Source organism: Cucumis melo, chromosome 5 (genome assembly GCF_025177605.1).
Source record: "Cucumis melo cultivar AY chromosome 5, USDA_Cmelo_AY_1.0, whole genome shotgun sequence".
In the NCBI taxonomy this organism is placed as follows: Eukaryota; Viridiplantae; Streptophyta; class Magnoliopsida; order Cucurbitales; family Cucurbitaceae; genus Cucumis; species Cucumis melo.
The window spans coordinates 16,200,340-16,215,368 of NC_066861.1; the positions used below are offsets into that span (position 1 = coordinate 16,200,340).

General features: G+C 36.7%; 1 protein-coding gene and 1 non-coding gene across 3 annotated transcripts in view; both read left to right on the forward strand.

Moving 5' to 3' along the window:
- The first annotated feature begins 282 nt into the window (after window positions 1–282).
- Window positions 283–15,029, forward strand: part of LOC103485827 (probable E3 ubiquitin-protein ligase ARI8) — a 45,055-nt gene continuing 30,308 nt past the window's right edge. The window contains exons 1-4 of one of the 2 annotated variants that reach the window (XM_008443547.2): window positions 283–690; window positions 12,184–12,308; window positions 12,703–12,808; window positions 12,927–13,017. In XM_008443547.2, coding sequence (XP_008441769.1) covers window positions 493–690; window positions 12,184–12,308; window positions 12,703–12,808; window positions 12,927–13,017 — 520 coding nt within the window. In that variant the 5' untranslated portion in view covers window positions 283–492. The remainder of the gene's footprint in view (window positions 691–12,183; window positions 12,309–12,702; window positions 12,809–12,926; window positions 13,018–15,029) is intronic. The other variant, XM_008443548.2, reaches the window with a different exon arrangement.
- On the forward strand, window positions 6,423–6,525 carry LOC127149635 (U6 spliceosomal RNA). Its single transcript, XR_007821338.1, has one exon. It is a non-coding gene; the product is annotated as a U6 spliceosomal RNA (small nuclear RNA).

Here is a 15,029-nt window from a genome sequence, read left to right on the forward strand (position 1 = left end):
AATGAAGTTAGTTATGGTGTATATTAAGTATACACTACCACATTATTGATGAGACATAGAAGACTATATATTATAAGATAAAACTGAAGGGGGTTATGAAATTTTATATATTATAAGATAAAACTGAAGGGGGTTATGAAATTTTATAACTTATGAGTATCTACTAAATATTACACAACATTGGAAAAAACTTTTAAAAGAATATTTTTTTTTACGAAAAAAAAAAGAAAAAACATTGAGGCCAAAAGAAATATTAATTTGAAAATGTGAATTCGGTTTTTCAATTTCTCTTTTAGTACGAACCCCTACTTTGCTACTCTTCTCTTATCAGTCATCAACCACTACCTCTTTCTTCTCACTTTCCTCGCTCCCCCATTTCCTGCTCCTTCGATCATTCGCATTTTCACCTTCCTACTTTTTCATCACTTCCTCAATCTCATTTTCTGTTGAGTCACTGTTGGGGCCTTCTGCTTCCAAACGGTCCCACCATAAATGGAATCAGAGGATGAGCTCGACATGCACGATGCCCATGACGACGACGACGACTCTGTTGACAATGAGGAGGACTTCTACAGTGGCGGCGACGACGATGCTGCTGGCATTGACAGTGACGATGCTGATGTCGGTGATTATGAGTTTGTTGATAATGATTCCGACGATTCCGACGACATGGTTTCCTATCGCCACCAGGTTCTTATTGTTCCATTTTTATGTTTTATTTTCTGTGTGTTCGCCATGGGCATTCAGACTTTGCGGTTTTGCGAATGCTGGTGTTTGTTGATTGCTCTATTATACTCTTTACCAATCTCAATTTCCGATTCTTTTTTGATTTCTTTGTTTTTCTTTCAAAATTTGAGTATGAAATTGGGATTGTTTTGCCTCTTTCTACGAATGCGCAGCTAGAGATTCTTTTTTTATCACTCTGTTGATAACGGCACCACATTAGTCATGATAAATTCTATCATTCTCTTCATACGGGTTTGTTTCATTTTGATGGTTTGATTGGGTACTAAAGTAAAATTAAACTCTTGGAGTTTGTTACTTTTAGTTTTATACCTTGAAATGTGATACTATTTCGGGAAGAACTAGAGTGTTCCATGCCTAGGTCGAGGTTGAAGCATAATGGCTGGTTTGTTGTGGAGCGTAGCAGCTGAGCCTGCTGGAAGTGGCTTTTCTAACTTAAAATAGTATGAACAACAAGAGATAACCAAGACCAAGAGCGTAGTTTTCTTTTTGCCACGCAATGATTACTTTGTGATCTAAGCTTTTGGAAGCTTTCCTTTTCTACAGGACTTGTTCTGGATTAGATTGGCTGGTAATCTGGTGGTTTAGTTGTAGGGCAAAGATACAGGAACTGTTGGAGAGTTTTGTGGACCAATGTTTGTGGTGCTCTCCTCTAAAACATTTGCTAGTAGGAAAGAGAGAGAGAGAGAGAGAGAAAAAAAAAAAAAAAAAAAAAGAAAAAAAAAAGAAAGAAAAGAAAAGAAAAGAAAAAAAAAAAAAAGAAAAGAAATGAGCTTGGTTGAGTAGACAGGAGAGAGTGGCTTTGAGAAGTTATTGTTACCTTATTTCCTCAAAGAGATTGGGGGATTTCCTTTATCATAATATTTGAATCAAAAGGCTTCAGCACCAGGTCAACTTAAAGTGTGGAATAAAGTGGTTTTTGGTGAAATTCGGTTGAAAAAGAAGGAAGTTACCGCAAGGGTTGATGAGATTGATGCTTGGAAGGCTCCCTTGAAAGTGGTCTTAAGGAGGAGAGGGTAGGTTTAAAAGGGAACCTTGCGGAGTTGATCAGAAAGGAGAATGTGAGTTGGAAGCAAAAGTGTAAAATTAAGTGGGCTAAGGAAGGGATTGTAATACTGAATTTTTCCATAGAGTGGTAAATGGAAGAAGGAATAAGAATCATATTGGTCTCTTGCTTTTAGACAACAGGGTTTATGCAAGTGATAGTAAGGTGATAGAGGAGGAAATCATTAAATCCTTCTCTAATCTCCTTATCCCTAAAGTGAGGATTAAGCCGTTTCTGGAAGGTATTGACTAGAGTCCTATCTCGCCTAGGGAGGATGAGGAGTTGGTGGTGCCGTTTACCATAGAAGAGACTAAAAAGACTGTTTTCTGTTGTGAAGGTAACAAATCTCTAGGTGCTGATGGGTTCTCTATGGCCTTCTTTCGAAAGAATTGGAATCTTATCAAAGTGGATCTGGAGAGAGTTTTTAAAGAGTTATTTGAAAGAGGAAATACACGATTAAAGAAAAGGAAAGTTCTCTCTCCTATCTCTCATCTCCCTTCTCTGTTCCAACCACGACTTTCCTTGGCAAACTTCAGGCATTCAACGGACTCATAAATGGAAGTGAAGAGTTGCAAAATCATAGATTCCTACTACTGTATTTAGTTTGAAAAGGGGTTGTTTCACATCAAAGATGTAGATTTCCAAAAAATTCTTAGTCTATCCAAGCACCAACTAGAATGGTTTGTTTATTCAATTTCAGGTCTAGTCAAAGAACCTGATTGGAAGTTTTTCAAAAAAAGCCGATATGACTGAAAGGAAGCTACAAGATCGACAAAATTCCGAACCCCATCAGGTTGGTTTTTGTGGTGGGTCGCTCGAAGTGCATCCAGAATCCAGTCATCTGTTCACATCTTCTTGGGAGACTCAAAACAAGGATGGTTTTGCTTCCTGAATATGATAAATAACTTTTGAAGATTTATGACTGCACATTATGGCAATCCACACTACACATAGATTTTGATTAGTTAGGGCTGCAGACATCCCACCTTCCAAAACCAGGTTCAAGTTATTCAGATAAACTAAAGTTCTACGAAAAAGAAACATTGTTTTTAGTACTGGAAAACAGAATATAGATATTGTATCAACAAATCTGATCCAATTTCCAGGTGGAAGACCAAAACATAGCATAGAAACTTTCCTATTTCTACTGGCCATGATTAAGAGCAAAAGTACTGGTTTCGAAAGCCAGAAGACATTTTAGAGGAAGACTTCTCCAATCTTTGGGTACTTACAAGATTATTTGCATTTGACGAGTGGAAGGATATTAGAGTTCATTTGGAGGAATTGTTTCATCTAAAAGCATCAGTCCCTTATTTGCAGACAAAGCCGTTTTCAAAGTAACTCAAGGAAAGATTGAAGATCTGATTATCAATCAAGGAAAATGGTTCAATCACACGGAATACCTTTTTTCTCTTTGAAAAATGGGATGATGATAAGCACAGTAGACCAACTCTCATAGCAGGTTTCAGAGGGTGGCTATCAATAAAGAACCTCCCTCTCGACCTTTGGCAAAAAGAGATTTTTGAAGTTATTGGTGCATATTTTGGAGGTAGGATTGCATAGCATTGGACACTATTAATCGTATTAATTGCTCCGAAGCAAGAATTCAAATACAAAAGAACTTATGTGGCTTCTTACCAGCTACTATTGAACTAGAGTGAAATCATGGAAGTTTTTTTTTCTTGAACTTTGGTGACTTTGAGCCAACTGAAGTTCCAGAGTCCGTAAAAAAGAATTATTTCCTAGTGATTTCACCTATCCGATTGATTTAAGTAGATTAAATTCAGTTTCCATGGATGAAGAAGTTACCGTGGAAGTTCTAGTAATTGGAAAACATCTATTTATACAGAAAGATCTGTTGATTACAAGAAATCCATTTGAAGCTTTGAGAAACATCATGGAAGATGCAAAGTTTGATTAACCGAATACTGCTCCAACCAATACAGTCTCACCTTAGAAGAAGACAACACAATTCAAGCGCCAAAATTCAAAAACACGTGAAGAAGAGGAAGAGTCGCACAACACTAAAAAATTAATGAAGCCTATGATAAAAGAGAAAATTGGCAGCCGAAAATCTTGCAGCAAAAGTCAACTCCCCTCCCAGAAACCACCCTAGCGCTTCTCCTTCAAATGAATCCTATGCCTTATTTAAGACTGGCTCACAAACGATTTAATCCACCTTCCCTTGCTCCAATTCGCTGATGACACCCTCCTTTTTTTCAAATATGATGATCAGACGCTTCTCAAGCCATTAATCTCTCTAAAGGAAGCCATTAGGCTTTTTGAATGGTGTTCGGGGCAGAAGGAATTCCTCATTAATCTCTCTAAAGAGGATGCTATGTTGACCGGCATTGCAAACAAGGATATGTAATAAGTGGGGAGATTGGCCAATACTGATTGACATAAGGTTGTTCTTCCTCCTCCTGACAAATTGAATCTCCTCCATTTGTTTAACTTTCTCTGCACTTTATCAATCATGGACTGCCAAAAGGTAACCAGTCTTGGGTACCCCCCAATGGAAGCCCTAAATATAAAAAGGGCATCTTTTTCGTAGAGCAGCCCATCTTTTCAGCCATTAGTTTCAGCTCATCCTCATCCACATTGACTCCACATAGGGCTGTTTTCGCTCAATTTATCCTCTATCTAGAGCACCATTCAAAGAAAGCAATTGTGTCATTAAGTTTCGGTAACATGCTTTCATCATACTTACAAAACAAAAGAGTATCGTCTGCGAATTGGAGATGGTATGTGAACCTTTTCTTTACCAACTACAAAGCCTTTGTAATGCCTATTTACAAATAGCTTGTTCAAGAGCTCCCAAAACCTCACTTACTTTTTTTGAGAAGGAGACAAGCTTCAATATTATTAATAAACTCAAAGTACAAAAGAGTTATACGTTGAGAATAATAGAGAAGTCTAGAAATGGGGGCGAGAGAGAGGATCAGTAGGTGCACCCAGACATCTCAATTAGGTTGACACCTCCTTAGCACCCTCATCATATCCAAAATTCAAGAGCAATACTAAGGTGTTGAAAAAACTCAGATAACAATCAAATAACAGTATAAGCTTCCTACGGTAACCAGAAGCAAAGCTGGAAAGTAAAAACTCAACCATAGAAATACAAATTAAAGCCCGTCAAAACTACAAAAGCACAAATTTTGAACTAGAAATTGGGGGAAACTGTATTTAATCTCTTCAGATGAAGGCTGTCCAGTTGAGGCAGATATCCTGTATGGAGTAATCTTTGATTTTTGCATTTGAAGAACACCAAGCTGCAGCGTTTCTTTTAGAATTGTCTACGATGTCAATCTAATCTCTTCTTTTATCATGGAAGAAGTGTTGGTTACGTTCAAACCAAATCTCTGCTGGGGAGCTTTTATCAAATTAACCCAAAACCTCGCTTACTAAAAGGAAAGGGGAAAGGGGATAGGGCCGAATTCCTCTAGAAGCAAAAGTACGACCTCAAGGCTTTCCATTAATGAGAATGGAGAATCTTGGCATTTTTAGGCCGCCCATAATCCAGGATATCCATTTCTGGTCAAAATTGTTCTGTATATGACTTTTTCGAGGAAATCCCATTTCACATAATCGAAGGCCTTTTCGAGATCAAGCTTCAAAATCCACTCTCTTTTCCTCTTAGCTCGCTATTCTTCCACAATTTCATTTGTAATTAAGTCCGGATCAAGGATTTGCCTACTTTCAATGAAAGCGCATTGGGAGGGGATGATAGTGCTGGCCATAACGGATTTCAGCCTTTCCACTTAGACTTTTGCTACTACCTTGTAAGTTGAGGTCGTGAGGCAGATTGGTCTAAGTTCCTTTACAAGGATAAGGTCAATGCTTAATTCTTAGTTAATTGTTGTAACCTTGTATTATTTTCTTTCCGGATTCTCGGTAAGTGGTCTTAACTCTTTGATTTGTAGTTTTGGGCTGTTTGTATGGGTTGGATCTATTCTCGTTTTTGCTGTTGGTTACACCTTTCGGTCTTTGCTCGGATATGATGAGGGTGTTAAGGGGGTGTCAACCTAGTTGAAGTATCGGGGTGCATTTGCTGATCCCTAGGACTTTATATGATCTTTTTTATTGTCTATTTATTATCTCAATGAAGAGACTCATTTCCTTTTTTAGAAAAAAAAAGTAGCAAAACTTATTCAGATCAAACCATTCAAAGTTTTCAGAATGTTTCAGAAGTAACAAAAACCATAATAGAAACACTTTCGCATTAAAACAAGTCAAAACACTTCAACTGACATTCAAAACATTGTTTGACAAAATCAACTAAAAATATGCAAAATACTTTCCGTAGATTCTCAAATCATATGAACATGTTTTCTAATAAGAAACCATCTAAAACATCAATAAGAGTTTAGTAAGTTTCAAATGGTGCAAAACTTATTTACAGACATTCAAAACACACTTTCAAACATCCATCAAACCATAACATTCATAACAGATGTTTATCAAAATTTATATTGTGAAGGTGATGTGGAAACTACTGACCTCGATTGACTATCTTTAATTCTCAACCCAAAAATCCACCTCTCTCTTGAACCAACATCAACTCTTAGGAAGCCTAAACAATAAACACAATGTTCAGGTGTTCAAACTTATTTCGAAAACCTTATTCGACTTTGTCTCTTTTGGGGACATCTAATAGAATTGGAATGGTGTAGAGAAAATTAGCATGGCCCTTGCAAAAGGATGACACGTCACACACACAAATCGACAATACCTTATTCCGCATCGAGAGGTTCTCCAAAAGGCATATTCTTAACCAAAATTCACCATACACTTTAACTATTCACTCTTATTTAGTCCGAAACTACAACCACAACCTTTCACAAGTCAGTTACTGCTTAAACATCATTGAATGTGAACTAGTCCGAGGCATGTTCAACCTTGCTGAACCTTAATAAGAAATACTTACAAATTAACCAAAACACAAAAACAAACGAATTCTAAAAGTCAGAACGATTTTCAAACACTCAAATCCAATTTGAAACAAGAATTAAAGAAATAATTCTTATAAAAAACTCGGTGAAAAGCCTTCAGACCTTGCTGGTTGGTGTTTGATAATATCCAAACTTGCAAATTTGGACTCACACTTGGGTAAATTGATTTAAAGTCAATCGAAGCGTGGGTCAATGTTGAAACTCATTGGAAGTGTATTCTCAAGTAAAAATTGTTGCTGCAAGACAAACCTAATCGTCCAAAAATGATATACAAATTGTTATTCACTTTGAAGTCTCAAATGGAGAAGAAACGGAACCCCAGAAGCCCCAATAAAGTTGTCTGAGTTGTGCTTGCAAAGCAAGTTGAATTCATGGGTGAATGTAGGCTGTCGTCAACTCCAAAGGGAGCATCCGTGCTGGTCTAAAACTCCATTTTTCGTTTGTGGAGCAAGAGCATGTCGATTTGAATCATCTTATGCACAAGAACTAGTTGCTAGTCCATTGTTGGCTATTGTGTGTGGGTGAGGTTGTCGACAAAGGACATTTGGCGTCCATCTGGTTTTGCAGAACCGCCAGAGAAAGAGGGGGGAGTCGTTGTTTGGGGTGGGAGGAAGAAGATGATGTGCTATGGTTTTTCCCTTTTTCCTTCTCTTTTTTCTAACCCTTCTTTTATGACCTCATAAATAGAGAGCCTTTCTAAAACTCCAGAAAAGTTTTTTTACTTCTCCAAATAAAATCTTTATTTCCAAAACTACAAATGTAAGATCCAAGCTTGAAAATATTTGGGTCTTTCAAGCTCAACCCAACAATGCAAATAATATATTAAATTCCCAAAATTATGAACGTGACCCTTAATTTAAAATCTCCAATTCATAAAATCAAAAACTTAAATATCTTAAATTATTCCATTTTAAATCTAATTTATCCCAATTGGATTCTACTAGCTTAAATAAACCAATTAATTAATAACCCGATCACATCCAACAAATAATAGAATACCAATTAATTAATTGATTTAGTCCAAATTAAACCAAAATTAATTAGCCCAGATATAGTCCAAATTGAACGCCAACAGACAAAAATTAATTATATCTGGAAATTGCGGGGCATCACAGTTAGATAGTTAATGAAGTCAAAATTTGGAAATAGGGTACGCTTTCGAATGCCCTTTCCCAAAGTGGGTTGTGAAGACTCATGGTATGGAACCAAAATAGAGGTTAAATGGAGATGGAATCTAGAAAAATCTGGGCAGTTTACAACCAAAACTCTCACCCATCACCTTGCTTCCGGTGGTCACTAAGAAAGCGGTCTCCTTTACAAAACTATTTTGAAGGGTCCAATCCCAAACAAGATTAAGTTTACTCCAGGAGGTTAGCCATGGTAGCATTAACACTGCAAATGTCTTTATAAAGAAGTCTCCATGGATTTTATCTGAAACGATTTTTTTTAACAGGAGTTGAATCTCAATTTTTATTAATAAAACGAGACTATTGCTCAAAGTACATGAGAGTTATACAAAGAATATTGAAATAAAGAGACGGAGGATCAACAGGCACGCCTGGACATCTCAAATAGATTGACACCCCATAGCGTCCTCATCATATCCGTCAAAAAACTAGCATCAAAAGATCAATCATCAAAAAGGGCCAAATCCACCCCTGCCTCAAATCTTGAGGGAACAATGGTAACCCAAACTAGAAACTGAGAAGTAAAGAAATACATAGAAAAAGTTGAGTTACAAGTAAAACAGATAAATCTAACAATCTGGAAAATTAAAAACTTAAGCTTATCTCCTGAATGCTATAAGCTTCAAAATCTTTATTTAGAGAACACCAAGCTGAAGCGTTACGGGTTGCCGATTCAAAACGGTCTATCCACCTCATCTCCTTGTCATGAAATGTTCTTTGATTCCTCTGATACCACAAATATGCAAGCAGTGCTTTGACCATGTTTTCCCATAGAAAATGCTGTTTCTTTTTCAGAATATGTCCTGATAATAACTGTTGTACATTATGACTATAGTTATTCTCAAACACCTAAACAGTTCAGAAAACCGATAAAGTTTCCTCTAACAGTTTTCAGAATATATGCAATAAAAAAATAGATGCTGGAACTCCTCCCCTGATTTTTGCTTAGTGGACACGTAGAAAAAGAATTACAGCTATTCACAAGCTTCCTCTACATAACACGGGTGCAGTTTAATGCCCAAAAAATCATTATCCAGCAAAGTATGTTGGCCCTTTTTGGGCTATTAGTCTTCCATAATGCTTTGTATAAACAGCTGCTTATTTGAGAGGAAGGACAAAGGTGAGAGGATAGTGACTTTACTGAAAATTTGCCCGAGGGATCCAACAACCAAATTCTTTTGTCTAGGTTATCTGACATTGCCTTTATGGAAATTAGACCCTAGCATATCTTGGTATTCCAAATTTTGTCTTCTTTGAGCAAATGACAAAAGATGATAGACCATGAGGAGATTGAGTGATCCCAATGTTCTGCTATGGTGCTACTGAACCATTTGACGATAAAGTAATCCTAAAGAGTTCAGCAAAGCAGATACTAAGGGGAATGCCACCAACCCACTGATATGTCTAGAACGCAATGTAGAAACCCTTTCCAAGTTCGAATGTAGCCAAGGCACTTTCCTCCAACTTCTAGAAATGGAAATCCAAGGACTTCTCAACTATTCTCAGATTTTTCCTTTGTGTGCCAATAAAAAATTTCTTGCCTGTGAATGCTTCTAACAATTGGTCTCCACAAAGAGCTTGCTTCCTTTGAAAAACGCCAAATTTTGCAAGAAGGGCCAAATTCCTTTTCTTAAGGCTGCGCACTCCAATTATAAATAATTTTAGGAAACCTCATCAATGATAAGGTAAGTCCTCTCTTCTCTCTTCTCTCTCCTCTTTCCTCCCCTTCCAACTTTCCTTAGCTACGGTTCTTTGGCAAAGACCGTCGTCATCAGTATTCTGCGGCCAAAAGCATTCTTGTTTCTCAGTTCCCCACTAGAGGTGAATTCTTATTCTTGAGTTTTCCGACAAGCAAGTTTAAAATGGAGGTTGAAAGCTGTAGAATTCTGGGAGCCGCCTACTTATTTGGTATGAGAACGATTTATTCCTTGTTGAAGATATGGAAGCAAAGAAAATCTTGCTGTTAACAAGCTCCCAACTTTGTTGGATCCTAGAAGCTACAGAAGAGCTTTGTCAACAACCTGAAAGGCTATACTTCTATAAGAAAGAAAGATTCGACAACGACATAACAGAAGTTTCAAAATTCAGAATAGAGAAAGATTGGATTTTGAGGTCCAATTTTTGCCCCGAATAGGTGGAAGATCATTCATACATATTCTTTCGGGTGTGGATAAACCGGGCTAGAAGCTGTATTTTAAAATTCTGAAAAGCTATAAGTCAAAGATTGACTATGCGATTTGGTTTTCAGATCAGATTAAGGTGGAAAAGAATCTGTCAGGAGGTCCCCTGTATGATCTTAAGAAGAGAAGTTAGATAGCTATGCTGGGTGGTCACGTGTCTTTTTGAGTTCAATGGCTGGGCAGAGATTAGAGATACGCTACAATTGTACTTTTCAATCGGAGGTATTCATCAATTCACTATTTACAAAGAATGCTTTGATTGATTTTGATCAAGGTACATTTGATGGTCTTATAGAGCAACGTGGAAAATGGCCGGAGTTGGGGCGCTTTTTGCTTAAAGTTTGATAAATGAAATAAGTTAGTTCATTGTAGGCCTTTGTATGCTAAAGGTTATGGTGGTTGGATCTCGATCGAGAACCTACCTCTAGATTACTAGAATAATCAAACTTTTGAGGTCATCGGGGTTTACTTTGGGGGCTTAGTAGACTTTTTCACGGAAACTATGAATTTCTTAAATGTTTCTGAAGCCAAAATACAAATTAAAGAAAATCTATGTGGATTCATTCTTGCAACAATTGAGATTAATGTTGAGAAGAGAGGGAGTTTTTCTTGAATTTTGTTGATATTTCTTCTTTAGATCCACCTAGCATAGTCACAAGAGAGCTATGCAGGAGAGCTTTCAATTCAGGCATTAATTATAAAGGCATTTCATTGAATGGTGATGGTCCCCTTCTGGAAATTTATCAGACAAAGCTGAAGAGTCCATTTTAAAGAAGAAAGAGAGAGAATTTCAATCTTAAAAGCAGCAAAGCCAACAATGGAGAAGAGGAGCTTTAAGGAGGAAAGTGAAGATTCCAGCCAAGACTCCCTCCTTGCCATTTGAAACTTTTGCCGTTTCAATGACCTCTAATTTTTCCTCCAAAAAACCTTTAAGTTTCTCCTCTTATCAATTTCGGTTTCCTCCTCATCTCTTTCTTTCTCAGTTAGATCTGGATCAAGAACATTGTTAGCTTACAAGTTAGTTTTTAGGATGTTTTGTCCTTGTTATCATGATTATCAGTGGACCGCAAAGAACTATAGGCAAAGAATTATTTCAGTTGATAGTTTTGAAGTAGACAATTGCCTCTTGGTGTTTCCCTTCTCCTTTCAAATTGAAGGATGTGGAATACAAAATTCCAGTTGGAAGTGGGTGCTTTTCGATCAAGTGTTTCTATTTTCTTTGTATTGAGCCCTTTATTAATGTTTCAATTCTCAATTGCTTTGGTTCTTTTGTTGTTTCTACTTTGTGATCGTTTGTAGGTTGTTTTCACATTTGTATTGCCCAAGTTCATCTTTGTTTAATTTGTTTGGATGATATTGTCTTTATCTTATTTTGTTCTCAGTATAATACTCTTGTACTTTGAGCATTAGTCTCATTTATTATTAATAAAGAAGCTTGTCTCTGTTTAAAAAAAATAAGCCTGCCCACTTCACCAAATGGTTAAGTTTACTCCCCCCACATGTCCTTCCCAAAAGAAATTCCTTATGATTCTCTCAATAGATGATACCACTTTGTCAGGCATTGCGAAAACTGACATATAATAAGTGGGAAGATTAGCAAGCACGTAATTATGAAGAGTAGTTCTCCCTCCTTGGGTTAGGTTAAACCTCTTCAATCTGTCGAGCGTCTCATGGACTTTATAATCACGGGCTGTTGGCTCTCCTGTACGACATTTGGTATTTCCTCTCTTTCTCTCCCATATGGGATTGCTTTAATGAGAAGAAAATGCCGTGACTTTCATTAGGACATTTTAGGTCAACTTGGTTGGAAAGGAATTTCGTTAGGGCGTTCATGTCTACTTGGTTAGAAAGGAATTCTTTTACTTTCTTTGACGAGAAACATGATATTGGTTCATTCATATTTTTCTTACTTAGCTCTCGCTAGGTGTAAATTGAACCCCTTGTAATCATGGTTTAACTTCATTTATTACCCATTTGAAATGTTTTTGAAATTTTTTAAATAGGAACCTCCGTATTTAATTTTGTTTGTTTACTATAAAAATGTCTCACAAGTATCTATCTTTATAAATTTTCAGCAAAACTATATAATCTTGGCCGAGGCAGATATTCAACAATGTCAGGAGGAAGACATCACGAGAGTATCCACTGTTCTTTCTATTTCAAAAGTAGCCGCTAGCATCCTGCTCCGATATTATAACTGGTATAAATTTATCAACTGTATGTGAAGTACTTGAATACAGATGATTTACATAATGAACCCTATTACTGCAAACTACATGTCTTAACGTTTTTTATTACATAACATTGTAGATTTAGTTATCGATATTACAACTGGTATAAATTTATCAACTGTATGTGAAGTACTCGAATACAGATGATTACATAATGAACCCTATTAATGCAAAGTACATGTCTTAACGTTTTTTATTACATAACATTGTAGATTTAGTTATTACATGACAATATTGTCTTGGGAACCTTTCGTAATATGTCCCTCACCTGAGTTCACTTCATGTTTTCTCCACTTTGTAAATATCGTATGCCTAATTCCATATTCTAAATTTTGGGGATTCTACAATGATCTTGCTTTGCAGGAGTGTCAGTAAAGTGCATGATGAATGGTTTGCAGATGAAGAAAAGGTTCGTAGATCTGTTGGCTTACTACAAAAACCAGTGTTGCGACATTCAAATGAATTAGAAGTAAGCAATCTCATTTGTTTTAGTTTTATTGAGATTCTGTTAATTGTTTTTGCATAAACAATTGATTGGTAAAATTGAGAATGTAAACAGCATTATGATATACCTTATCTTTTGGCAGCTACCTTGTGGTATATGTTTTGAAATCTATCCACTTGATAAGATCCAGTCAGCTGCCTGTGGCCATCCATTTTGCAATGCTTGTTGGACAGGTTTGCCAACTAATAACAAACCATTTTTTTTTATATTTTTTTGGTTCTAGACTTTTTTTTTTTCCATTGCATAAGAAACATTCAAGGACAATATATTCCAAAAAGATGCAGCAGAACAACCCAAGGGCCTGGATAGAGAGAACAGCACCCCCCTCCCCCCACAAGCGCACACACATTGACAACAACATCAAGAAGAGCTACAGAAAAGAGCCTTCAAATCCCTAATAATAATGGACAGACTGTAATTACAAAAGAATAATTGAAGTGTAATCACTTGGGAGCATTTCTTTTTCTTTTTTTTGAAATGGAAATAGAAATTTTCATGGGTTGAGAAAAATCTACAGGTCTTTCAAAATAAAGCATCCTCTTGGTTTGATAGATATGAGTTCGCACGTCTGAATGCCTGTTCATGGTGCTCTCTAAGTAAACAATTTATGGACTTCTCTATGCAAGATATTTTATTAAACTGGCAGGCCTTTATCTTTCCTCCTTGTTGATGATTCAGATTGGGTTCACGACCTTTGATGTTTGTACCAGTTCCAGATTCTTTCTTTGTTTGGCTGTATTTTATTCCTAGCCATGTTAGAAGTTGTTTCATATGTTCCTTTTGAGTTGTATTGGCTGTGATTAGCCCCACACTTGGACATTTTTAATTGTTTCGTCTTTTAGGAGAAAGCCTTTTTTTTTTTTTTTTTTTTTTGAAGAATTAATGATTTGAGGCCTTTGTTCTCTCTCTTTGAAACTCATTAAATGTCCAGCCAACAGTGACTCTTGCTCTTCTTCACGTGCGCTGGACACAGCTGTTGGCCAATGACAGTTCTGGATCTTGTCTGAAACATGCTTTCAGATCTATCTCTGATGAATTTGAAATTTCCCAACTGTCCATCTCGGGTCATGAATCAAAATTTCTGAGTGACTCGAAATGGTTCCTTGAAATAGACTGTTTGTTTTGCTTGAGAAAATCCCAGTTCGATGAAGGAAATTGAACCATCACTTCTTCATCAGAAGCCACAAATTCCAATCTACATAAATCAATTGGATTAGAAAAATCACTATGAATAAATCTTTTTTAACAATACTAGGAACAATTAGTGATTCAAAATCTCCGAAATTAAGAAATAAGCTGCCGCTGATCTCATTCTTCAATTCTATTGTAGCCGGCATGAATCTGCAAAGGTTTTCTTCAAACATGGATTCTTGCATGAGGATGTCCAATCTGGTTGAGAGTATCCAGTGCAATGCTCTCCAATACACCGAAGTGAGCTCCAATTACTTCAAAGATGTCTCTTCTGAAAGGTCAAAAGGTAGATTTTTATGAATAACCAACCTCCGAAACCTTTGATGAAAGATGACCTGCTGTGTTTGACCGTGTTCCACTTTTCAAACAATAAATGAAACTTTCCACAATCAAACCATTTTCCTGGTGTCATGATCAAATCTTCTAACTTGCCTTGGTTAACTTTTATGGTAGCTTTATCATTAAAAAGGGATTAATGATGATCAACTGAAACAAACTTTCCAAGAACCTTGTAGTTTTGTTGCAGTCATCAAATACAATTAATCTTGTTATGATCCACAATTTGTTAAAATCTTCCCTAAGGACCTCATCACATTTTCTAACCCAATATTTATGCACACTTTGTTTTTCGAAGTGAGAAGCAGAGTAGTGATCTTGACAGGACTCTTCGCAAACCTGTTTCATGGTTCTCGGCTTTTTAATATGTTAAATAGAGTTCTTTGAGCCGAGAAACTTCACCTTGTCTGCGTAGCTTGGACCATGTTGGTTCTCATGACTAAAGTGAGTAGGAGCCTGAGGTAAATCTGATGGCCACGACTTGTACTCATTTTTCATCAAGTTCAAGAACGAAATCCAGCCTTGTTTTGCATTCCCTGAAAACATGTCAAAAGAATGATGCTTTGAAAAATTCCGCATGACACATCTTAGAATCCAGCCTAAAGCAGCTTTGTACTCCGTCAATCTCATGGTATCACTTGCGTCTTTACCGTTTTTT